The sequence below is a fragment of the Muscardinus avellanarius genome, assembly GCF_963383645.1.
Source record: "Muscardinus avellanarius genome assembly, chromosome: 16".
Lineage (NCBI taxonomy): Eukaryota > Metazoa > Chordata > Mammalia > Rodentia > Gliridae > Muscardinus > Muscardinus avellanarius.
In genome coordinates this window covers 33,692,802-33,718,907 of record NC_137802.1, presented here as the reverse complement: position 1 = coordinate 33,718,907, position 26,106 = coordinate 33,692,802, and the positions used below count along the sequence as shown (strand labels likewise).

General features: G+C 44.2%; 2 protein-coding genes across 5 annotated transcripts in view; both read left to right on the top strand.

The window, feature by feature from the left end:
* Nucleotides 1-1,165: 1,165 nt before the first annotated feature.
* PIGW (phosphatidylinositol glycan anchor biosynthesis class W) lies at nt 1,166-2,680 on the top strand (the record flags this gene model as incomplete). The annotated part of the gene is made up of 1 exon (XM_080714026.1): nt 1,166-2,680. The coding sequence occupies one exon, from the start codon at nt 1,166-1,168 to the stop codon at nt 2,678-2,680; it is 1,515 nt and encodes a 504-aa protein (XP_080570152.1).
* A 10,383-nt stretch (nt 2,681-13,063) lies between these two features.
* GGNBP2 (gametogenetin binding protein 2) overlaps nt 13,064-26,106 on the top strand; it is a gene marked incomplete at both ends in the record, with an annotated part of 54,919 nt that continues 41,876 nt past the window's right edge. For 3 of the 4 annotated variants that reach the window (XM_080712391.1, XM_080712390.1, XM_080712389.1), the window contains one exon: nt 13,226-13,318. In XM_080712391.1, the coding sequence (XP_080568517.1) occupies nt 13,226-13,318 (93 nt within the window). Of the gene's footprint in view, nt 13,319-26,106 lie in introns of all 4 variants that reach the window. The other variant, XM_080712392.1, reaches the window with a different exon arrangement.

Below are 26,106 nucleotides of genomic sequence, written 5' to 3'. Positions count from 1 at the left end.
GCATTTGGGAGGCTGAAACAGGAGGATTGTTGTTCGAGGCTAGCCTCAGCTACTTAGTGAGGTCCTTTGCAACTCTGTGAGACCCTGCTTCAAAATAAAGAATAAAGGCCGGGCGTGGTGGTGCACGCTTGTAATCCCCAGGCTTGAGAGGCTGAGACAGGAGGATTGCGCAGGTTCGAAGCCAGCCTCAGCTACATAGTGAGGCTCTCAGCAACGTAGTGTGACCCTGTTTCCAAATAAAATATAAAATAAGGCTGGGAGTATAGCCCGGAGGTAGAAAGCCTCTGGGTTCCACCCCTAGTACCACACACACACACAAAAAAAAAATAAAAAATAAAAAATAGGGCTGGGGGGTGTAGCTTAGAGGTAGAATGCACCTGGGTTCCATCCCCAGTATCACAAAATGTAAAATAAAATAAATAGGGTTGGGGGTGTAGCTGAGAGGTAGAATGCCCCTGGGTTCCATCCACAGTACTGAAAAAAAAAAAAAAAAGCCAAATATGTAGCTCAGAGGTAGTATGCCCCTGGGTTCAATCCTCAGTACTACACACATGCCAAAAATAAACCAAAACAAGCCGGGCATGGTGGCGCATGCCTGTAATCCCCAGGCTTGAGAGGCTGAGACAGGAGGATTGCACAGGTTCGAAGACAGCCTCAGCTACTTAGTGAGGCTCTCAGCAACTTAGTGAGACCCTGTTTCCAAATAAAATATAAAATAAGTCTGGGAGTATAGCCCAGAGGTTGAAAGCCTCTGGGTTCCACCCCCAGTACCACCTAAAAAAAAAAAGGTCCTAGTTTCTGCCTGATTAGAAATCACTAGGGCCAGCCAGGCGTGGTGGTGCACGCTTGTAATCCCAGCATTCAGGAGGCTGAGACTGGAGGATCGAGGTTCATGGACCGCCTCAGCTACTTAGTGAGGCCCGGTTTCAAAATAAAGAATAAAAAATAGGGCAGGGGCTGTAGCTCAGAGGTCAAATTCCCCTGGGTTCCATCCCCAGACCCGCAAAAAAAAAAAAAGAAAAAAGAAATCACTAGGGCCTAAAGTCCTGCTCGGAAACCTAAAAGTAAGAATAAAATCAAAACAGACATACATATATGTCACTTTCACAAGAATGTTGCTTTCTGCAACTCCATTGCTTTGCTCTTGTTTTCACAGGAAGAAAAAATGTCCCAAAAGCAGATGAAGGAAGCTTTTGTCAGTAACCTCAATGGAACGAGCGTGCTGGAAATCACCAAGGGCATGTGCTTCCCTGCAGCCTGCATCCTGTGCAGAGGGTTCCTCATTATTTTCTCCCAGCACTTGTGTTCTTTTTCGCACACCTGGAAAACTCGATTCTTCATTGACTTTGTTGTCCTAATAGTTCCCCTGGTGACCACTCTGACCGTTTGTGTTCCATTCCTCTTCCATGAGTATCTCATTGTCATTATCTGTGGGGCAACGCTGCTCTACCAAATATACCAGAGGAGGACTTGCTATGCCGGAGCGCCTGTCCAGAAAATCCTTGGAGATTTCTTAAAAATCAATCTAGAATCAGAACACATTCCGGTCATCACCTATTACCGTATAATTACCAGTGCTTATACCGCTATTGCCATTTTGGCTGTGGACTTCCCAGTTTTCCCCAGAAGACTTGCCAAAACAGAGCTCTATGGAACAGGGGCAATGGATTTTGGAGTAGGTGGCTTTATTTTTGGGACTGCGATGGTTTGTCCAGAGGTCAAGGGGAGAAAATATGTGGAAGGGTCCAGATTTCGTTATCTTACAAAGTCAATGCATTCTTTTTGGCCATTATTATTTCTGGGAGTAGGACGATTAGTCATTATAAAGTCCATAGACTACCAGGAACATGAAACTGAGTATGGAGTTCACTGGAACTTTTTCTTTACCATAGTAATTGTGAAACTGATAACAACACTGCTTTTGATTGTTTTTCCCCTAAACAAGTCTTGGATTGTGGCCATCAGTATTTCCATGCTATACCAGCTAAGCCTAAACTTTACCCCACTGAAGAGGTTAATTTTGTTTGGTACTGATGGCAGTGGCACAAGAGTTGGTTTATTAAATGCCAACCGAGAAGGAATAATATCGACTTTGGGGTATGTGACAATATACATGGCTGGTGTGCAAACAGGGTTCTATGTGCTTAAGAACAGAACACACATCAAAGACTGGATAAAAACAGCATGTTATCTTCTACTAGCAGCTACTAGCCTCTTCATATTTCTTGACTTTATTCAAATACATGTAGAAACAGCATCTCGAAGAATGGCCAATTTAGCCTTTTGTGTATGGATAGTTGCTTTGAGCCTGATCCTTCTTAGTTGTTTATTAGTGAGTGATATAATTTTGAGTTTTGCCAAATTTCTAACTAAAGGGGCCATAGTACCATGTTCTTGGAAACTTATCCAGTCACCAGGTACAAGTAAAAAGCATTCTGAATCTCTAGTCCTTGAAGCTGAAAGAAAGGAACACAGATTTTGCTTAATTACTGCTCTGAACAGAAACCAACTAGTTTTTTTCTTGCTGTCAAATATAACAACTGGCATGATCAACCTGATGGTAGATACATTACACAGCAGTAATCTTTGGGCACTCTTTTTACTCATTCTCTATATGTTTGGGAACTGTTTAATTACATATATACTTAATTTGCAAGATAAAACTATAAAATTTTGCTGATTATATTTGAGCAACCTCATTTTAATATAGAATAAAAGATGAAAAAAAAAATGTGCTTTTGGTAACCCAGTCTTAACCATATGATGGTGGTGGTGGTGGTACTGGTACTGAGGATTGAAATCAGAAGCATTCTGCCTCTGAACTACAACCCCAGCCCAACTTTTTTTTTCTGGTGGTAGTACTGGGTGGAGTCCAGGGGCTTTCTACCTCTGGGCTGTACTCTCAGACCTACTTTATATTTTTTTGTTTGGCAAAGGGTTTCCTGTTTCAGCCTCCCAAGCGCGGGCGTTACAAGCGTGTGCCACTATGCCCGGTTCAGCCCAATCTTTTTATTCTCTCTCTCTTTTTTTTTTTTTTTTTTTTTTTCAGAACTGGGGTTTGAACCCAGGGGCATTCTACCTCCAAGCTACACCCCTAGCCCTATTTTTTATTCATTATTTTTGAAACAGGGTCTTGCTAAGTTGCAGAGGACCTCACTAAATAGTTGAATCTGGCTGGAAACCTGTGATCCTCCTGTCTCAGCCTTTCAAGTACTGAGATTGCAAGTGTGTGCCACCATGACTAATTTACCATATTTTATTATAAAGTTAGAATTTGAGTCCTCTATAACAGTAATGCTTTTTTGTTGTGTTGTTTTGAGATGGAGTCTTGCTAATTTGCCCAGGCTGGCCTCCAACTGGAGATCCTCCTGCCGCAACCTTCTGAGTAGCTTGGATTACAGGTGTGCATCATTGGACCTGGTTGCTTTATACCTTAGTGTATCTCAGCATTACATAAAACAATCCAATAGAGAAGAAACAAAGGGTTTTTTTTTTAGGAAAAAAAAATTTTTTTGGGGTGGTACTGGGGTTCCTGGAAGCCCTTCTATCTCCGAGCTACACTCCCAGACCTATTTTTACATTTTTATTTGGAAACAGGGTCTCCTAAGCCAGCGCGCGCGGCTGGCTTTGAACCTGCGCCATCCTCCTGTCTCTGCCTCCCAAGCGCGGGGATTACAAGTGTGCGCCACCACGCCTGGCTTTTTTTAGAATTTTTAATGCACCAGACATGTTGGTACACACTTGCAATCCCAGTACTTTGGAGACTGAGAGAGGGGGATCACAGGTTTGTGGCCAGGTTCTGTACTTTGAGGCCTTCTGCAACTTAGTGAGACCTTGTTTTAAAATATAACAGCTGGGTGGCACACACCTTGTAATCCCAGTTTTTGGAAGGCTCAGACAGGAGAATCTCAGGTTTGAAGCCTCAGCAATTTAGGCCCTCTGTAACTTAGACCTTGTTTCAAAATAAAGAATAAAAAATAGGGCAGGGGGTATAGCTCAGAGGTTGAATGCCCCTGGGTTCCATCCCCATACTTGGGGCGGGGGGAGCCTAAGCCTAGCAGGGTGTGGTGGCACATGCTTTTAATCCCAGCATTCCAGAGGCTGAGACAGGATCGCAGTTTGCGGACAGCCTCAGCTACTTAGGCCCTTTTCAACTCAGTGAGATCTGTTTCAAAATAAAGAGTAAAAAATAGGGCTGGAGGTATAGCGCAGTAGAATGCCCCTGGGTTCCATCCTCAGTACACACACACACACACACACACACACACACACACACACACACACACACACGTACTTGGGAGGCTGAGATGGGAGGATCACAGGTTTGAGAACACTCATCAAACAGTGAGACTCTCATCAACCTAGTAAGACCCTGTTTCAAAATAAAATTGGGCTGGGGGTGTAGCTCTGAGGTAGAATGCCCCTGGGTTCAGTTACTACAAAAGCCTAGAAACAAGAAGCAAGTGTTTAAAATGTGAAGTCAGAAGACAGTAAAATGCTCCAAAGAATAGGTTGAGTTGTATGATGTAATTTATACTCCTATGAAACAATAAATGTTTTGCTTTCAGATTTTCATTTTATCCTACTTGGTGCTAGAAATACAATGATAAAACACAAATTTCTTTTTTCTTTTTTTTGTGTGTGGTACTAGGGATGGAACCCAGGAGCCTTCTACACCTATGCTACACCTCAGACCTATTTTATATTTTATTTGGAAACAGGGTCTCACTTAAGTTGCTGAGAGCCTCACTAAGCTGCTGAGGCTGGCTTCGAACCTGTGATCCTCCTGTCTTAGCCTCCCAAGTATTGGGATTACAAGCATGCGCCACCACACCCAGCTAAAGCACAAATTTCTTAATGTGGAGTTTGCACATTAAGTAGGGAAAACACATTAAATAGCTAAGATAAGCCAGGCATGGTGGCATTGCTTGTAATCCCAGAATTTGGGAGGCCAAGAAAGGAGGATCACAGGTTCATGGCCAGCATCATGAACTTAGTGAGACTCTGTTTCAAAATGAAAGAATAAAGAGAGCTGAGGTGAAGCTTGGAGATAGAATGCCCCTGGGTTCCATCTGTAGTACCAAAAATAAATAGCTATGATATCTGTCAAGTCATGAGGAAAAAAAGTATAAGTTGACACAAGTGTCAAAGCAGGAACTGATCTTGTAAGGAGTCAAAGCTGATGGAGCAGATGAATATTTGGAGGTTTAGGGAATGGAAGCACAATGTATTCTAAGTACGATGAATCCCTCAGAATGAGTCCTAAATTGTGAGGAAACCTAATCTATCTTAGAAGTGGGTTAGAATACAGAAAAAGGGAGGATGTGGGCAGTGAGCTGGACAGGCAGGCAGGGACCAGATCAGGTGTGCCTCCTTTACCACTTCAACTTGTGTGTGTGTGTGGGGGGGGGTACTTGGGATGGAACGCAGGGGCATTCTACCTCTGAGCTACACCTTCAGCCCTATTTTTTATTCTTTTTTTTTTTTTTAAAAAAAAACAGGGTCTCACTGAGTTGCAAAGGGCCTAAGTTGTGGAAGGTTTTGCTAAATTGTTTAGGCTGGCCACAAACTTGTGCTCCTCCGGTCTCAGCCTCCCAAGTAGTAGGTTACAAGTATGTGCTACCATGCCTGGCTCAGTGTGTATTATTTAAACTGTGCAAAATACCTGGGCATGGTGGTGTGAACCTGTAATCCCATTACTTGGGAGACTGAGATAGACTGGAAGGTACTTAACGGCAGAATGCCTCTGGGGTTGAATTCCCAATACCAAATAAATAAAGTGGGCAAAATAATCAATTAAAAGCTGCCTTTAGCCAGGCGTGGTGGCACACACTTGTAATCTCAGTACTTGGGAGGCTGAGACAGGAGGACCACAGGTTCGTGGACAGCCACAGCTACTTAGTGAGGCCCTCTGCAACTTAAACCTTGTTTCAAAATAAAAAAAACAGGGCTGGGTGTGATGGCACAAACTTGTAATTCCAAGCCTTAGGTGCTTAGTGAGACCCTCTTTCAATATAAAGAATAAAAATTAGGGCTGGGGGTGTAGCTTGGATGTAGAATGCCTCTGGGTTCTATCCCTAGTACCCCTCAAAAGTACCTTTTGTTCCATTCACAGGTAGGAAACATTACCACAGAAATAGCTAAGGGTAACTGGGCATGGTGGTGCATGCTTGTAATCCCAGGATTTGAGTGGCTGAAACAGAAGGGTTGCAGGTTCGAAGCCAGCCTCTGCAACTTAGTGAGGCTGTGAGCAACTCAGCAAGACCTTGTTTCCAAAGAAAGAATAAAACAGGGCTGGGGTAGCTCCAAGGAGGAATGCCACGGGGTTCAATTCCCAGGAACCCCCCACCCCATGCTATAGGACAGAAAGTTAATTTGATACTTGGTAAACAAACTGGATTTTTGTGTAGTGTAGAGCAGGTGGAGCATCCTCTATCAAATTGTAGATTTATTGCTTTGACTCCAAACTAGTTACAAAATCATTTCTTAGAGTGTTTGGGATCAGACCTAGGGTCTCTTGAATGCTAGGCAAGTACTCTATCACTAAGCTACACTTTTAGTCCCCATTTAATTAATTATGTATTTAATTTTTTGTGATACTGGGGATGGAACCGAGGGACAGTCTACCTCCAAGCTACACCTCTAGCTTGATTTTTTATTCTTTATTTTTGCATTATTGGGACTGAACCCAGGTGGATTCTACCTCCGATCTACACCCCCAGCCCTATTTTTTTATTCTTTATTTTGAAACAGGGCCTCACTAGTTGCAAAGGGCCTATGTAGCTAAGGCTGTCCTTGAACATGGATCCTCCTGTCTCAGCCTCAAAAATGATGGGATTGAGCCGGGCGTGGTGGCACACATTTGTAATCCCAGCATTCCAGAGGCTGAGGCTGGAGGATCCTGGTTCGCAGACAGCCCCAGCTACTTAGTGAGGCCCTCTGCAACTCAGTGAGACCCGGTTTCAAAATAAAGAATAAAGCCAGGCATGGTGGCGCACGCTTGTAATCCCAGTGCTTGGGAGGCTGAGACAGGAGGATCGCACAGGTTCAAAGCCAGCCTCGGCTACTTAGTGAGGCTCCCAGCAACTTAGTGAGACCCTCTTTCCAAATAAAGTATAAAATAGGTCTGGGAGTATAGCCTGGAGGTAGAAAAACCACTGGGTTCCACCCCCAGTACACACACACACACACACACACACACACACACACACACACGTACATAGGGCTGGGAGTGTAGCTTGGAGGTAGAATGTCCCTGGGTTTCATCCCCAGAATGAAAAGAAAATTTTTAAATAATAAATTTGGGGCTGGGTGTGGTGGCACATGCTTGTAATCCCAGTACTTGGTAGGCTGAAACAGGAGGATCTTGGGTTCGCAGACAGCCTCAGCCACTTAGTGGGGACCTTTACAATTTAGTGAGACCTTGTTTCAAAATAAAGAATAAAAAAATAGGGCAGCCAGGGGTGGTGGCACAGGCTTGTCATCCCCACACTTGGGAGGCTGAGACAGGAGGACAGGAGGATTGCACAGGTTTGAAGCCAGCCTCAGGTACTTCATTAGGCTCCCAGCAACTTAGTGAGACCCTGTTTCCAGGGGCATCCGACCTCCAGGCTACACCCCTGCCTTATTTTTTATTTTTATTTTTTTGTGGTACTGGGGGTGGAACCCAGGGGCTTTTCTACCTCCAGGCTACACTCCCATACCTATTTTATACTTTATTTGGAAAGAGAGTCTCACTAAATTGCTGGGAGCCTAAGTAGCTGAGGCTGGCTTCGAACCTGTGCAATCCTGTCTCTCAGCCTCCTAAGCGCTGGTATTACAAGCACGCACCACCACACCCGTCTTTTTTTTTTTTAATTCTTTTTATTTATTCATTTTTTGCTCTACTGGGGATGGAACCCAGGGGCATTCAACCTCTGAGCTACACCCCCTGCTCTACTTTTTACTCTTTCTTTTGAAACAGAGTCTCACTGAGCTGGGATTACAAGCATGCACCACCACGCCTGGCTATTTTTTTTTTTTTATTCTTTATTTTGAAACAGGGTCTCACTGAGTTGCAAGGGACCTCACTATGTAGCTGAGACTGTCTGTGAACTGCGATCCTCCTGTCCCAGCCTCCCAAATGCTGGGATTACAAACATGTTCCACTATGCCCCGTTCCCAAATTTATTAATATTTTAATTGTTAAATATGACTATAATAGCTGGACATGGTGGTACACGCTTGTAATTCCAGTACTTGAGAGACTGAGACATAAGGATCCCAGATTCCTGGCCAGCCTCACAACTGCCCTCTGTACCCTATTTTTAAAATAGGGCTGGACAGGGCCGAGCGTGGTGGCGCATGCTTATAATCCCAGTGCTTGGGAGGCTGAGACAGGAGGATCGCACAGGTTCAAAGCCAGCCTCAGCTACTTAGTAAGGCTTTCAGCAACTTACTGACACCCTGTTTCCAAATAAGAATATAAAATGGGTCTGGAGTATAGCCCAGAGGTAGAAAGCCTCTGGGTTCCACCCCCCAGTACACACACACACACACACACACACACACACACACACACACACACCAAGCCAGGCCTGGTGGTGCATGCTTGTAACCCCCACGCTTGGGAGACGGAGACAGGAGGATTGAGGATCGCATAGGTTCGAAGCCAGCCGCACTGGCTTAAGAGACCCTGTTTCCAAATTTAAAAAAATATATAAAATAGGTCTGGGAGTGTAGCCCGGAGGTAGAAGGGCTTCCAGGAACCCCAGTACCACCAAAAAATAAAAATAAAAAAATAAAACTGGACACTGGTCGTGGTGGCACATGCTTGTAATCCCAGCATTTGGGAGGCTGAAACAGGAGGATTTGGGTTTCCGGACAGCCTCAGCTACTTAGTGAGACCCTGTTTCAAAAATAAAAAGAATTAAGCCAGGCGTGGTGGCGCATGCTTGTAATCCCTGCGCTCTGGAGGCTGACACAGGAGGATCGCACAGGTTCGAATTCAGCCTCAGCTACTTAGTGAGGCTCTCAGCAACTTAGTGAGACCCTGTTTCCAAAAAAAGTATAAGATAGGTCTGGGAGTATAGCCTGGAGGTAGAAAACCCCTGGGTTCCACTCCCAGGACCACCAAAAGTAATAATAATAATAATAAATAAATAAAGAATTAAAATAGGGCTGAGGGTATAGCTCAGAGGTAGAATGCCTTTGGGTTCCATCCCCAGGACTGCAAAAAATAGATAATAATAAAAAAAAATAGGACTGGATGTGTGGCTCAGACTATACAGTAGCTTGGACAATCCCCATTACCTCCGCCCCATACAATATGACTATTAGTGGTGGCTTATGCTTGTAATCCCTGCGCTTGGGAGGCGGAGACAGGATTGAGCAGGTTCGAAGCCAGCAGCACTGGTTTAAGCGACCCTGTTTCCAAATAAAAAAAATATAAAAAATAGGTCTGGGAGTGTGGCCCAGAGGTAGAAGTGTTTCCAGGAACCCCAGTACCACCAAAAAAAAAAAAAAAAGGCTATTATACTGGTTTACTTCAATTTGTGAAATTGATGGCTAATTTAGCATTAGGTAAATAAACTTTATATTTTATTATTATTATTTGGTGGTGGAAATTGAACCCAGGGGCTTTCTCCCTTTGAGCTAATTTATTTTTTACTTTGAAACGGGGTCTAAATTGTAGAGGGATCTTCCTGTCTTAGCCTCCCAATTACAAGGATTATAAGCCTGTGTCAGCTACCATGCCAAGCTTATATTTGTTAATTATAATCAATTACAGTTGAAGTTAATCTATTAGTGAGAGAAAATTTCTTCCTAAAGAAATGTGTGTGGAAGCCGGGTGTCGTGCCGCACACTTGTAATCCCAGTACTTGGGAGGCTGAGATAGTAAGATGGTAGGTTTGTGGCTAGCCTCAGTTACTTAGTGAGGTCCTTTGCAACTCAGTGAGATCCTGTTTCAAAATAAAAAATAAAGCTGGGTGTGGTGGCGCAAGCTTGTAATCCCCGTGCTTGGGAGGCTGAGACAGGAGGATCGTGCAGGTTCCAAGCCAGCCTCACTGGCTTAAGAGACCCTGTTTCCAAATAAAATATAAAATAGGTCTGGGAGTGTAGCCCGGAGGTAGAAGGGCCCTGGGTTCCATGCCCTGGGTTCCATCCCCAGTACTACCAAAAAAATAATAATAATAATAATAAAATAAATAATAAAAAATTAAAACCGGACTTGGTGGTGCATGCTTGTAATCTCAGCATTAAGGAGGCTGAGACAGGAGGCTCGAGGTTCATGGCCAAACTCAGCTACTTAGTGAGGCCCTTTGCAATTCAGTGAGACCTTGTTTCAAAATAAAGAAATAAAAAATAGGGACGGGGGTGTCGATGGGAGTAGAATGCCCCTTGGTCCCATCCTTGGTAATGCAAACAAACAAAAAACCTTAAGTGGGAAAAATGTGTTTCTATTTATTTATTATTTATTTGTTTTGCGGTACTGGGAATGAAACCCAGTAGCATTCTACCTCTGAGCTACACCCCCAGCCCTATTTTTTATTTATTTCGAAACAGGATCTCACTGAGTTGCAAAGGACCTCACTGAGTAGCTGAGGCTGTCCATGAACTGGGATCTTCCTGTCTCCGCCTCCCAAGCGCGGGTATTACAAGTGTGCGCCACCATGCCAGGCTGGTTTTTTTGCAGCTCTGTTCTTTGCTAGTATCTGCTATATGTTCAGGAATGAAAGTAATTAATTAAAATCAGTAACTACACATTGAGTTTGTCGCGCTCAGTGCTATTTAACAAACACGATCCGAACTAAATCTACAAAGCTTAAAGTAGGTACATTAATTGGCAGTCTTTATAGGAGCATATCTAATAATTACAAGCCACACACACACACTATATATATATATATATATATATGTAATTTTTTTTTTTTTTTTTTGCGGTACTGGGGATGGAACCCAGGGGCATTCTACCTCCGAGCTACACCCCCAGTCCTTTTTTATTCTTTATTTTGGAAAAGGGCCTCACTAAGTAGCTGAGGCTGGCCACGAACCACAATCCTCCTGTCTCAGACTCCTAAATGCTGGGATTATATTTGTGTGTGTGTGTGGAGGGGTACTGGGGATGGAACCCAGGGGCCTTCTATGCCCGGCCTACACTCCCAGACCTATTTTATATTTTGTTTGGAAACAGGGTCTAAGTTGCTGAGAGCCTCACTAAGTAGCTGAGGCTGGCTTCGAACCTGAGCCATCCTCCTGTCTCAGCCTCCCAAGCGCTGGGATTACAAGCGTGAGCCACCATGCCCTGTTTAAAATATTTTTTTTAAAAAAGTGTTTTTACACAAAACACAAGATTCTCTAAAAATGTTCAAATTTTGACTGTCTTTAACCTGTCAGAAACCACATGTACATTCTATATGCCTACTGGATTTTAGCAAATGATCACACTGTTCTGTTCTCTCGTGGAAAAGACAAATGGTAGATTATCACACCGTTGGGACTGAACAATGGTTCTTTCAGTTTATTAGGTCACCTACACTAACAGTGACCACACAATGTCATAAGTCAACATGGCTAGGGATACACCATGAGGTTTTTTGTTGTCAATTTCTAAGACTTCATGAGATGACCAAAATACTTTTTAAAGGTCAGTAACTCAGTTCTACCAGGAAGTATAGATCTGTCCTTAAGATTAGTCATAAGAGTAGTAAATGGCTGTATTCTTAAAACCATCAAGAATTTCATAAGCAAAGTACTTCCCGACTATTTTCCTTTTACCACTGACCTCTGAAAACTTCAGGGTAGGAACAGTGTACATGGCAGCGGGAGACTGTAGAGGAACTGTCTTAACAGCAGCACTACTTCTGGAAGATGGTCAGAGGCAAGGGCCTTTGGCCACCACCAGTACTTTGCCCAATATTGTCCTTAAGTTAATATTAACTTGGCCCAAGAAGTTCCTTTGGCCAGGAAACATACATAAGCCACGGTTCAATCTTCTATTTGCTTCTAGTGCGACAACAACAAAAAACCCCAGCACACGAACATTTTCCACCGCCCTCCCCCCGCGGGCCCTCGACGCGGCCTCAGACGGCGGCGCAGCTCGGGGCCGGCTCCTGCCGAGGTCGGGCGGCGGGGCCCGGGGCTGCTCGAGCTCCGGGTCGTGGAGGCGGACGGGGGTGCCAGGCGCCCGGGCACCGAGGCCAGTCCGCGGCTCCGCCGCCCGGCGCTCCTCTCTTCCGCGTCGCCGTCCTCGCTCCTCACCACTTACCCCGGCCTCGGCGGGCCTCGACCCGGGGGTCGGCGCCAGCCCCGCGCGAGGGCGGCGGGGCGCCGGCCCACGGAGTCCTCCCCGCCCGGCGCGCCCCGCCCCTCGGCGAGGGTTTCGAAAGCCGCGACCCGGGCGCGGTCTCGCGAGAAGAGGCGGCCCCGCCCCCGGCCGCGCCCGGCCCCGCCCCCGCCGCCCGCCCTCCCCCACTGCCCGCGCGCGAGCGGCCGGCGGAGCCTGGAGAGAGGAAACGGCGCTCGGAGCCGCGCTCCCGCCCAGGCCGGCCCGACGCGGGCCTCGTCAGCCGGTAACGGGGAGCAGAGGCGGGGGTCGGGGCGGCGACCGCGCACACGGTGAAGGTCAGAGCCGACGGCCCTGCGCCGACCGGGGTGAGGAGCGGGTCCGCGCCGCCCGCGCCCGGCTCCGCAGCGCCGAGGCGGGGTCGACCCCTCCCAGGGGCGGGGTCGGCTGGGCGACCGCAGCCCTGGGGACCGCCTGGGCGGGGCGCGCCGGGCCGGCGGCGGGGTGGGCGGCGGGCGGGGGCGCCCAGGCGGCGGGGGCGGGCGGGGGCGGCGGCGCCGCCGCGGCCGGGGGTGGGGTCCCCGAGCCGGGCTCCGCGGCGGGCGGGGGCGCCCCGGGCCGCGGCTCCTCCGCGCCGCCCCGAGACCCGGGCTGGAGGCTGGAGGCCGGGGGGCGGGGCGGCGGGAGGGCGGGGCCGGGCGCCGCTCGGCGCCGATTGGCTGCGCGCGTGTGGAATCGGGTGATGGGAAACGCCGCGCGGCTCCCGGGTCCCCTCCGGCTGCGCTCCCTCCCCCCCGTGGCGAATGTGCTGCGCGGCGGCGGGCGCTTACGCTCGCGGGGTTTGGCTGTTGCAGGCAGGAGCTGGGCGGAGGCGGAGGCGGCAGCGGCAGGAGCAGCGGCGGCGGCGGCGGCGGCAGCTGGGAGGAGGTGGTGACGGTGGCAACGGCAGCGTCGGGAACGATGGCGCGACTGGTGGCTGTGTGCAGGGACGGGGAGGAGGAGTTCCCCTTCGAGAGGAGGCAGATTCCCCTCTACATAGACGACACACTCACGGTGAGCGGGCCGGGCCGGGCTGGGCCCGCTGCTGCCCTGGCAGCTGTTTCCCCTCCTTCCCCTCCCCCAGGCTGAGCGCTGCGCACTGGAGAAAGAGTGTGTTGCAACTCCTAGGCGAGGCCTTCTCTCCGCCAGGCAGGCCCTACAAACTCGCCTTTGCGGTGGGGTTTTCGGCATCCTCTGCCTGCCCCCAGCGCGGCACCTCCAACGCACTTTGAACCCCTCTCCCCGGGTTTTTCTTCCTTTTAGAACCCACTTCCTTAACCCTTTCTCTTTAGGAGCCGCTGCTTTTGCCAAAGCATGCGCCTTGGAGAGAGAGGGTTTGAAGGATCTTGGGCGTTTAGGGCCTATCCCTTACAGAAACCACCTACCCTCGGGGAGGCTTAATTATCTGGAAATGTCGCAGCTGCATTGCTACCTGTATTTTTTCTATTTTAATATCATAGCTTTCACTACATGAGTATAATTATCGAGAGCAGAGTGACATGCTCTCGCACTGTAAAGATTCTACTATAATGATTCGATTTCGATGTAAGTAGCTTCATACAGTACATTAAAACTCTTGAAATGATTGTGTTGCTAGGCCATGACTCTTCAAAATGGGCTTTCTTGGCATTAGTTCATTTTTTTTAGTATACAGGTAGTCCTTTTTTTTAAGCTCAAATTATTGAATATATACGGGTATTGCAGAAAGCTGAATATTCATCTTAAGTATAAAGCCCCAGTCCTGGGTAATTTTCTTTCTTTAAAGAGTTGATGGTAGTATATCATTGCCCACCCTCTGCCCTGTGTTGCTGTACTACTTCCTTTAGGAGGAAATGGCAGAAATTTGAAATGAATCTGAACAGGAAATGAGTGCAATTGCTTGTGACTATTTCTTAAATGAAATGAACCTTTTGAAATTTGCATTTTGATGATTCTGAAGTTTTGGATTAGACATTTGCCTATTTTGATGAGATGTGTATGACTCTTCATCTTTTCACCTTTGGCCTTTATGCCCTTCAAGGGCAGCTGATCAGTTTTCTTTCTGAAATTTTTTTCACATGTCTATTGAAGGGTTTTACATTTTATATAAAATGCAAGTCATTGTAGAGATGCTAGTCTATGCCTTTCTTTTTGCTAGTCTCAATTAAGACTTGATTGAGCTGCAGTACGTTTAAAGGATTAGAAGAGCTATTGAATGACTTAATTTGTTAAAACTTTTCAAGTGAAAGCATCTATAATTATCCAAGTGCTTTTTTTTTTTCATGGAAAAAGGTGGAATGATTTAGCCTGACATAAATAGAATTTGTGATGATGCTTTAGAATTTACTTCTATGCCATGGTTATGATTTCTGACTTTTGCATTTGAATTATAATGGGCTTGTATTTATTTTACTAGATATGTAATAAAATATATAAAATACATATACAGGGTTTTTTTTTTTTTAATGAATGTCTCACTGTGTTGCCCAGTTTCATCTTGAATTTATGGGCTTAAGAGATCCTCCTGAGTTGCTAGAACTACATACAGGCCCACCCTATTGTACTCTACTCTGGACTTATATTTTAAATAGTAAAAAAAAAAAAACAAAAAAAAAACAAAAACTAGCATCCTGATTAAATTGAATGATCTTTTTAAACATTAAAACACTTGCTGATTGATTTTCTTCTTTTTCTCTCCAACATAAACACTTTTAAGTGTGATATCAGCCTTTCAAGTTTATTTTCCAGAATGGCTTTGAAATATTTTTTCAAATCCTAAGAGCTTGGATATAAGATTACATTTGAGTACCTTGAGTATGTGATAACAAAGCATAGGGAAAACCAATGTAAATTTGTGCATTTACAAAATTTTAAGATATTCTCTCCTCACATTTTTAATGGGAATGCAACACATTAATACACCTGTCATATAGTATTTTAATATGACCATTATATACCTTATATTCTCTGTAGTGTGAATTTTCAGAGTTTTTGTTGCAGAGATGTAATTTTGCACTGTGGCTTAGAATGGCAGTTATTTTGCTCTGTATTGGGCAGTTAAATTCTTGCTTTTATTGTATTAAGGTGAATAAAATTTAAGCTTAAGTATCTCAAAATGACATTTTATCAAGAAAAGGACAAGTTTTATTTTGCTTTGAAATGAGTTTTTAATCAGTAGGGAATGAAATATTATTAATTTATCTTGGAAACTTTTTTCCAGTCATTGGATGTTGTGAATGAATGAATGTTAGTGAAAATTCTCGTCAAGGATGCAGCATGTTTAGGGAGGCAAGTTTCTTTCAGGACCATTCTACCAAATACCACATAAAAAGAGAATGCAGGGTAAACACCTGTTGGTAGCAAACTGGGAAGAGAAAGTGAAGATGTCTGAGGTTTATACTCTACACTGGTCTATTGATAGTTTATGGCAATGTGTGCCTGAAGTTAACGTTTGGTTCGATCTTTGTTCCTTGGTTCTAAAAAAGTAAGGTACTGAGGAAACACTGTGTCATCCATATTTCAAGTATAGTAGTTTGAGTCTTATTGGAAGGTAGACATTAGTCTGGTTATAATGTTTACAGTTTACAGGCAGTTAAAAAATTTTATTGTTTTAGTAATATTCTAAAAACTAGCCTCAGTTAAATTTGTGTTTTTGTTTTGTTTTTTTCTGTATAGAACCCAGGGGCATTCTACCTCTGAGCTACACCCCCAGCCCTATTTTATAATTTATTTGGAAACAGGGTCTCACTAAGTTGCTGAGAGCCTCACTAAGTAGCTGAGGCTGGCTTTGAACCTGTGCGATCCTCCTGTCTCAGCCTCCCAAGCGCTGGGATTACAAGCGTGCGCCACCACACCCAGTTTGCAGCCTTCTATTTTTTTTTTTTTTTTTCAAGTCTGGGGATGTAATCCAGGGGCATTTGACCTCTGAGCTACACCTCCTGCCCTATTTTTTTATTCTTTATTTTGAAACTTGGGTCTCACTGAGTTGCAGAGGGCCTCACTAGTTGAGGCTGTCAGCAAACCATGATCCTCCGGTCTCAGCCTCTCAAATACAAGTGTGCGCCACCACACCCGGCTCACAGCCTTCTATTTTAAATTACATCTTATATCACATTTAAAAGATTCCTTTGAACTGGGTATGGTGGCACTTGCTTGTAATCCCAGTATTTGGGAGGCTGTGACAGGAAAATCACAGGTTCACAACCAGCCTTAGCTATTTAGTGAGACCCTCTGCAATTTAGTGAGACCCTGTTTTAAAAGAGAGAATAACAAATCAGCCCGGGGGTGTAGTTGTAGAATGCCCCTGAGTTCAATCGCCAGTAAAAGAGACACACACACACACACACACACACACACACACACACACACACACAGATTCCTGTGGAGAAATCACAGGTTTGTGGCTAGCCTCTGCAACTTAGTAAGACTGGGTTTATTTATTTATTTATTTTTAATTTTTGTGCTACTGGGGATGGAACCCAGGGTCATTCTACCTCTGAGCAACACCCTCAGCCCTATTTTTTATTCTTTATTTTGAAACAGGGTCTCACCGAGTTGCAAAGGGCCTCACTAAGTAGCTGAGGCTGTCTGTGAACTGCGATCCTCCTGTCTCAGCCTCCCAAATATTGAGATTACAAGTGTGTGCCACTACGCCCAGCTGGTTTTGTTTTGTTTTCTGGGACTGGGGATTGAACCCAGGGACATTCTACCTTTGAGTTACACCCCCAGCCCTATATTTTTATTCTTTATGTTGAAACAGGTTCTCACCTAGTTGCAAAGAGCCTCACTAAGTACCTGAGGCTGTCCTTGAACCAGTTTCCTCCTGTCTCAGCCTCCCAAATTCTGGGATTACAAGCCTGTGCCACCATGCCCAACTTCGAGACCGGTTTTAAAATAAAAAGATTAAAATAGGGTTAGGAGTATAGCTCAGACCTAGAATGCCCCTGGACTCCATCTCTAATACCACAAATAAATGAATAAATAAGTAAATAAATGATTTCTATGATAGTTTGGTGAGTTTTGAATACTTGAGTACAATGCTAATATTAGATATATTTGAGAAAAATCTCAAAGAACTAAACCACTGGAATAATTAGGAAAGATTAGGCTAGGTGGCCAAATGCTCTTAAGTGTTGTCATAAAAACAGCTGATATAAGCAAGGTGCTGTACCTGTAATCTCAGCTATGATGGAGACTGAGGTTGGAGAATTGCAAGTTCAAGACTACCCTAGGGAAAGTGGGGATTGGGTTGGGGATACAGCTGTGGTAGGGTGGTTGTGGATTTATTCCATAGTACCGCCACCAAAGAATTGTAAAATAACTGATAGAAAATACAGATGTGTTTTAGAGATACCATTGAAATATTCCTTTTTTTTAAATTTTTTACGGTACTGGGGGGACCCGGGGGCATTCTACCTCCAAGCGACACTCCCAGCCCTATTTTTTTTATTCTTTATTTCAAAACAGGGCCTCACTGAATTCTAAATGGGCCTCACTAAGTAGCTGAGGCTGTCCGTGAACCGCAGCCCTCCTGTTTCAGCCTCCCATATGCAGGGATTACAAGCATGCGCCACCAAGCCAGGCTGAAGTATTCCAATTTTTAAGCAAGTAATTATATTTTTAATTTTAATTTTTTTGTAGTACTGGAATTGGAACCCAGGGGAATTCTACCTCCGAGATATACCTCCAGCCCTATTTTTTATTCTTTATTTTAAAACAGGGTCTTACTAAGTTGCAAAGGAATATTTATCCTCACTAAGTCGTTGCAGAGGCTGTCCTCTAACTGTGATCCTCCTTTCTCAGCCTTCCAAATGCTGGGATTACAAGAATACGCCACCACGTGGCTTAGCAAGTAGTTTTCAAAAAAAGATGAACATCCAGGTATGGTGGTGCACACCTGTACTTGGGATGCTGAGACTTTGGGGCTTTAGCAACTTAGCAAAATGCTGGTTCAAAAAAAAAAAAAAAACCACACACATACACACTTGCATCACAATACTTGGGAGGCTGAGACAGGACAGGAGGACCGCAGGTTCATGGCCAGTCTCATCTACTTAGGCCCTCTACAACATAGTAACATAGTGAGACACTTTTCAAAATAAAGAATAAAAAATAGGGCTGTGGGTGGGGCTCAGGGATAGAATGCCTTCACAGTTTCAATCCCCAGTTCAGCAAAACAAAACAGTAAAAAGGGCTGGGAGTGTAGTTTAGAGATGTTCTAGAATCCATAGGGATTAGTCCCCAGTAATGACAACAAAAAATAAAGTAAAAATTCATATTCTTTATAAAATTTTGAAAAATCACAAGAAATAATCTAGGGAGGAATATCTTTCTCCCTAGAAATTAGCAGCATTAGATATAATCCCACTCTTATACACATAGATGCAAAGTTAAGGTACATTGTCTTTTGGAAGTTTTATATCATTTATTATTTTTCCCCCACTAATTGTGTGTGTGTGTGGGGGGGGGGTCCTGGGGCTTAAACTCAAGGACATTCAACCTCCGAGCTACACCCCCGACCTTATATTTTTATTCTTTATTTTGAAATAGGGTCTCACTGAGTTGCAGAGGGCCTCACTAAGTAGCTGAGGCTGTTCACGAACCCAGATCCTCCGGTCTCAGCCTCCCAAATTCTGGGATTACATGTGTGCACCACCACGCCCAGCTTATTCTTTATTTTATTTTATTTTATTTATTATTTATTTTATTTATTTATTTATTTACTTTTGTGGTACTGGGGTTCCTGGAAACCCTTCTACCTCTGGGCTACACTCCGAGACCTATTTTTATTCTTTTTTATTTGGAAACAGGATCTCTGAAGCCAGTGTGACAGGGTTTCATTAAGTTGTGAAGGGCCTCACTAAGTAGCTGAGTCTGGCTGCGAACCTGTGATCCTGTCTTAGCCTCCCAAGTACTGGGATTATGAGCATGCCCTCACTAAGTAGCTGAGGTTGTTCACAAACCTGGATCCTCCTTTTTTAGCTTTCCAAATGCTGGGATTGCAAGCATGCACCACCACGCCTGGTTTATTTATTTTTGAAACAGGGTCTCACTGAAATGCAGAAGTCTGGCTGTGAGTCAGGCTGCGAACCTGTAATCCTTATGTCTCAGTCTCCCAAGTACTGGGATTAGGAGAGTGCCCTCCATGCCTAGCTCTTCTTAATATTTTAAATGGCTGTATAACATTTTGTTGCATAACTTTTTTCTTTTAAGTCTTTGAGTGTGTGCTATTGGGGATTGAACCCAGGGGGTACTTGACCACTGAGTTTGTACCCTAGCCCTTTTTATTTCATTTATTTAGGTACTAGAGTTGGAACCCAGGGGCATTCTACCTTTAAGTTTCACCTGAAGCCCTTTTTATTTTGAAACAGGGTCTCATTACGTTTTGAGACTGTTCACCAACTTGCAATCTTCCTGTCTTAGCCTACTAAGTACAAGGATTACAGTTGTGTGCCACTATGCCCAAACTGCCTTTAAAAAAAATTTTTTTTTTTTTTTTTGAGCTGGGCTTGGTGGGGCATATGGTTGTAATCACAGCATTTGGGAGGCTGTGGTTCAAGGACAGCCTCAGCTACTTAGTGAGGCCCTTTGCAACTCAGTGAGATCCTGTTTCAAAATAAAGAATGCAAATAGGGTTGGGGGTGTACCCCAGAGGTAGAATGTCCCTGGGTTCCATCCATACTACCACACACACACACACACACAAAAAAAAATTGAAACAAGATCTCAAATTTCTGAGGCTGTCCTCAAACCTGTGATTCTCCTAACAGCCTCCCAAATAATGGATTAAATGTGTGGGCCACCATGTTTTGCTTTTCAACCTCCATTCCCCATGGTCTAAGTTACAAGGTTGGCCTTAAACTTGCCATTCTTCTCTCAGCCTTCCAGGTACTCAGATTATAGGCTTTGCCACCACACCTGGGTGATAATTTATAGTTTAATCAATCATTCCATTGTGGGACATTAGAGAAAGTTATAGTTTAAAGAATAAGCCGTACATGGTGGCACCTGCTTGTACTCCCAGTACTTGGGAGGCTGAGACAGGAGGATCGAAGTTCATGGGCAGCCTCAGCTACTTAGTGAGGCCCTCCGCAATTTAGACCCTGTTTCAAAATAAAGAATAAAAAAACAAAAAACAGGGCTGGGGGTATAGCTCTGAGGTAGAATGTTCCTGCATTCAATTCCTAGTAACACACACACACACACACACACACACACACACACACACACAGTAAGAATATAGATAATGATGTAAGTAAATCTTTGTATTAACATTCTTTTGGTCAGGCTTTTGGAAATAGAATTCCTAGATGGAAGGATAAGTGTTTCAAAACGTTCTCGACACATGTTGTTAGAGTGCTACAATATTTCTGGAACATAATTTACCCTTCTAATTTAAACCAATCTAAGTAAATTAGAAACTGATAAGAGTTTTTAACCGAGACATTAAAAGATAATAAGTGACTCCAGTGTGGTAGTACACATCTGTAATCTCCGTTCTTGGGAGACTAAGACAGGAAGAACACAGATGTGAGACTAGCTTCAGCAAGGGTGTAGCTCAGAGGTAAAATGCCCCTGGCTCTAATCCTTAGTACCACAAAAATGAAATAGGACTGGGGATGTAGTCCAGAGGTAGAATGCACCTGGGTTCAATCCCCAGTACCCCAAAATAAAAAATTTTAGATTTTATGTGGTAGCATCTGGAGAACTCATATAGGAAATTAGGTGTTTAGCATTTGTTATCAATTTAGTATTTAAAAGCTGGGTGTGGTGGCCCAGGCTTGTAATCTCAGTACTTGGGAGGCTGAGACAGGAGGATCACAGGTTCATGGCCAGCCTCAGCTACTTAGTGATTTAGTGAGGCCCTCCACAACCCTGTTTCAAAATAAAGAATAAAAATAGAGGTGGGGGTGTGGCTTGGAGGTAGAATGCCCCTGGGTTGAATGCCAGTACTGCAAAAAAAAAAAAAAAATTAATTTAGTATTTAATCCAGGCATTGTGGTACATGTTTATAATCTCTATACTTGGGAGGCTGAGACAAGAGGATCACAGGTTCAGGGCAGATTTCACCAGTTTATCAAGGCCCTCTACAACATAGTGAGACCTGTTTCTTTTTATTTTTGCAGAACGGGATTGAACCCAGGGGCATTCTACCTCCAAGCTACAACCCCAGCCCCATTTTTTATTCTATAAAACAGGGTCTCACTAAGTTGTGGAGGACCTCACTAAGAAGCCGAGGCTGGCCACGAACCTGTGGTCCTCCTGTCTCGGCCTCCCAAGTACTGGGATTACGAGGGTGCACCACCACACCCAGGGAGACCATGTTTCAAAATAAAAAAAAAACAAATTGGGTGAGGGTGTAGTTCATAGGTAGAATGACCTGAGTTCAGTCCCTTTTACCACACAAAAAATTAGTGTGTCATTAATGTTTTCTTTCAACTCTTGATTCTATATCTGATTTTACCAGAGATGGTAGATATTACAATTGGCTGTGCATATGAAGAGGTAAGAGTAAAAGCAAAGTGACAGTAATATTTGTGAATACAAAATTAATATTGTTGATTAAAGCTTTATGAGAATGAGCTAAAAAGATTTTTTTTTTTTTTTTTGTGGTCAGGAAAAACCAGGACAGATACTTAAGAGTGAAAGTGGGTAATGGATTCAGTAAACTTTATAAGGCAGTAATTGCAGCACAATGACTTGTTCTATTTTCGGCTAGCTTTGGTAGGCAACCTCATCATGAGGCTGAACACTAATGATTCCTCTATGAAGCCACACCTGGAATACTTTACAAGACTTCTTTTATGTAACCTAGACTTGAGGCAAGGAAGTGGGTTTAAAGAATGGAGAAAATATTGCAACTTGCCTCTGCCTTCCTTGTTTTCTTAGTGTCAGTTCATAAACCATTGAACAGCATGTAGTGATTAACTAGAAAACAGTAAGATTAAAAAGCCAGTCTGGCATGGTGGCGCAAGCCTGTGATTGCAGTATTTGGGAGGTTGAGACTGGAGGATCAAAAGTTGAAGGACAGCCTCACAATTTAGTGAGACCCTCAGCAACCTAAGGAGACCCTGTTTGAACAACAAAAATATAAACTGGGCCAGGCATGGTAGCACACGCTTGTAATCCTAGTCCTTTTGGGAGGCTAAAGCAAGAGGATCATGTGTCCAAGGACGCTATAGCTACTTAGTGAGTCCTTTTATAACGTGGTGAGACTCCATTTCAAAGTCAGTGAAGGGGCTGTGATAAAGCTCAGTGGCAGAGCACTTGCCTGCCAGTGTGCTCTGGGTTTGATCCTCATTTCCAAAAAGAGAAGGGGGTGGGGGTAAATCATGGATAGAATGCAAAAATAAAAACCAACAAGCCGGGCATGGTGGCGCACGCTTTCAATTTTAGACTTTATTTGGATTTTTAGACTTTATTTGGATTGCGGTTCGCAGACAGCTACTTAGTGAGGCCCTCTGCAACTTACTGAAACCCCATTTCAAAATTAAAAAAAAAAATAGGGCAGGGGGTGTAGCTCAGAGGTCGAATGCCCCTGGGTTCCATCCCCAGACCCGTGGGGGAAACAAGAACAACAAAAGGCAGTGACAACTGGGCGTGGTGGCGCACACTTGACCTCTGTCATCCCTTTATTTGGGAGGCAAGACAGGAAGATCAGAAGTTTGCCACCAGCCTCAGAAACTTAGTGAAGCACTCCTTAACTTGGTAAGACCTGTTTCAAAATAAAAATTAAGACAGAACTAGAGTCTGACTTAGAAAGCCCCTGGGTTCAATCCCCAGTACCTTTCCTCACAAAAAAAGGCAATGACAGCTGGGCGTGGTAAAGCACGCCTGTTGTTCCAGTGTTTGAGAGGATGAGACAGGAGGATTGAAGTTTTGAGACCAGCCTCAGTAACCTAGCAAGAACCTGTTTCAAAATAAATGAGGCGTGTGTGGTGGCATTCTTGTAACCCCAGTACTTAGGAGGCTGAGACTGGAGGATTGCAGGTTTGTGGCCAGCATTAGCTACTTAGTGAGGCTTTCTCAAACTTAGTAAGACCCTGGTTCAAAATAAAGAATAAAAAATAGAGCTGTAGGTGTAGACCAGAGGCAGAATGCCTCTGGGTTCAGTGCCCAGTACAGCAAAAATAAATAAAAACAAATAAAATAGTGCTGGGGTGTACCTCAGAGGTAAAATGCTTCTGGGCTCAATCCCCAGTACTACAACAACAGCAACAAAAGCCAAGGACAATAATTACTCAAGGCAGAATCTCTAGCCAGATTGGTAGACTATGGGCCAGGTATGGTGGTGGTGTATGCCTCCAGTCTCTACTTGGGAGGCTGAGACAGGATTTCAGGTTCAAGGAATAACCTTATCAAACAGTGAGACTCTCATTAACCTAGCAAGACTCTGTTTTTTTTTGTTTTTTTTTTTTTTTTTTTTTTTTTTTTTTTTTTGGTGGTACTGGGGTTCCTGGAAGCCCTTCTATCTCCGAGCTACACTCTCAGACCTTTTTTTTTTTTTTTAATCTATTTTTATTTGGAAACATGGTCTCTTAAGCCACTGCTGCTGGCTTCGAACCTGTGATCCTCCTGTCTCCACCTCCCAAGCACGGGGATTACAAGCATGTGCCACCACGCCCAGATTAAGACCCTGTTTTAAAGTTAAAAATAAGCTAGACATGTGATGCATGCTTGTAATACCAGTATTTGGAAGGCTGACACAGGAGAATTGCAGGTTCAAGGCCATCCTCAGCAACTTCATGAGGCCCTCTGCAACTTAGACCCAGTTTTCAAAATAAAAATGAAATAGAATTGGGGTTGTAGCTCAGAGGTAGAATACCTCTGGCTTCAATCCCCATTACTACACGTGCAATCATACACACACACACACACACACACACACACACACACACACACACAGAGCTAAGCGTATAGCTTGGAGGTATAATGCCCCTGGGTCAATTCCCAGCTACACACAAACACGCCCTTCCTTCTGGGCATGGTGAGTATGCCTATGATCCCAGTACTTGGGAGGCTGAGAGAGATTACAGGTTTTAAGCCAGACTCTGCATTAATTTAGCCAGGCTCTCAGCAACCTAAGGAGACCATGTTTCAAAATAAAAAGGGTTGGGGCTGTGATTTGGAGGTAGAATGCTTCTGGCTTCAAAGTCCAGTACCACAAAAAATGAAAAATAAGCTGGGTGTGGTGACACATGCCTGTAATCCCCTTGGGAGATCGAGGCAGGAGGATTATAGGTTTGAGGACAACTTCAGCAACATAGGGAGACCTATTTAAAAACAAAAAAGTAAGGCTGGGGATATAGCTCAGAGTTAGAATGACCCTGGCTCATACCTGTAGTATTAAGGAGGATGAGACTGGAGGATCACAGGTTTGAAACCAGCCTCAATAATTTAGCAAGACCCTGTTTCAAAATAGAGTTGGCGTGTAGCTCAGAGGTAGAATGTTCCTTGTTTCAATCTTCAGCACCACAAAATAAAAATAAAATGGAAAATAAGAAGGGCCCAGGTAGCTTGGCATGGTGGCATATGCTTGTAATCCCAACATTTGGGAGGCTGAGACAGGAGGATCACAGTTTGAGGACAGCCTCAGCCACTAAGGCCCTTTGCAACTTAGTGAGACCCTGTTTTAAAATAAAGAATAAAGCCGGGTGTGGTGGTGCACGCTTCTAATCCCCGCACTGGGGAGGCGGAGACAGGAGGATCATGCAGGTTCGAAGCCAGCCTCTTTGGCTTAAGAGACCCTGTTTCCAAATAAAAAATATAAAAATGGCTCTGGGGAGTGTAGCCCAGAGGTAGAAGGGTTTCCAGGAACCCCAGTACCACAAAAAAAAAAAAAAAAAGAATAAAAAATTAGGGCTGGGGGTGTATCTTAGGAGTAGACTGTCCCTAGGTTCCATTCCCAGTACGACAAAAAAAAAAAAAAAAAAAAAGATGGGCCCAGGTTTAACTTGTAGGTAGAATACCTCTGGGTTGATTTCTCAGTGACCCTTCCTCTAAAATAAGGGTAGCTTCAAACGAAACTCTTTAGTTTCAGTCTCCTGCGTAGTTGGGATTGTGAGTGTGCATTTCCCTAAACAGTTTATCCTGTACCTTTTTTTTTTTTTTTTTTCAATATTGGGGATGGAACCCAGGGGCATTCTACATGCTACAACCCAACCCTATTTTTACTCTTTATTTTGAAACTATCTCACTGAGTTGCAGAGGGCCTAAGTAGCTGAGGCTTTCACTGAACCATGATCCTCCTGTCTCAGCCTCCCAAATGCTGGGATTACAAGTGTGAGCCACAACACACATGCCCAATTTATTCTATTTATTTATTTATTTATTTATTTATTTATTTATTGGGTGGTATTGGGGTTCCTGGAAACCTTTCTACCTCCGGGCTACACTCCCAGACCTATTTTATATTTTTATTTGGAAACAGAGTCTCTTAAGCCAGTGAGTCTGGCTTTGAACCAGCGCCGATCCTCCTGTCTCCGCCTCTCAAGCGCGGGGATTACAAGCGTGTGCCACCACTCCTGGGTCTTTTTTATTTTTTTATTTTTTTCAGTACTGGGAATGGAACCCAGGGCCATTCTACCTCCGAGTGACACCCCTATATTTTATTCTTTATTTTGAAACAGGATCTCACTGAGTTGCAAAGGGCCTCACTAAGTTGCTGAGGCTGTCCACAAACTGCCATCCTCCTGTCTCAGCCTCCCAAATGCTGGGATTACAAGGGTGCGCCACCATGTCCAGCTCCTTATTCTTTATTTTTTTATTTTATTTTATTTTATTGTGGTATTGGGAGTGGAACCCAGGGCTTTCTACCTCTGGGC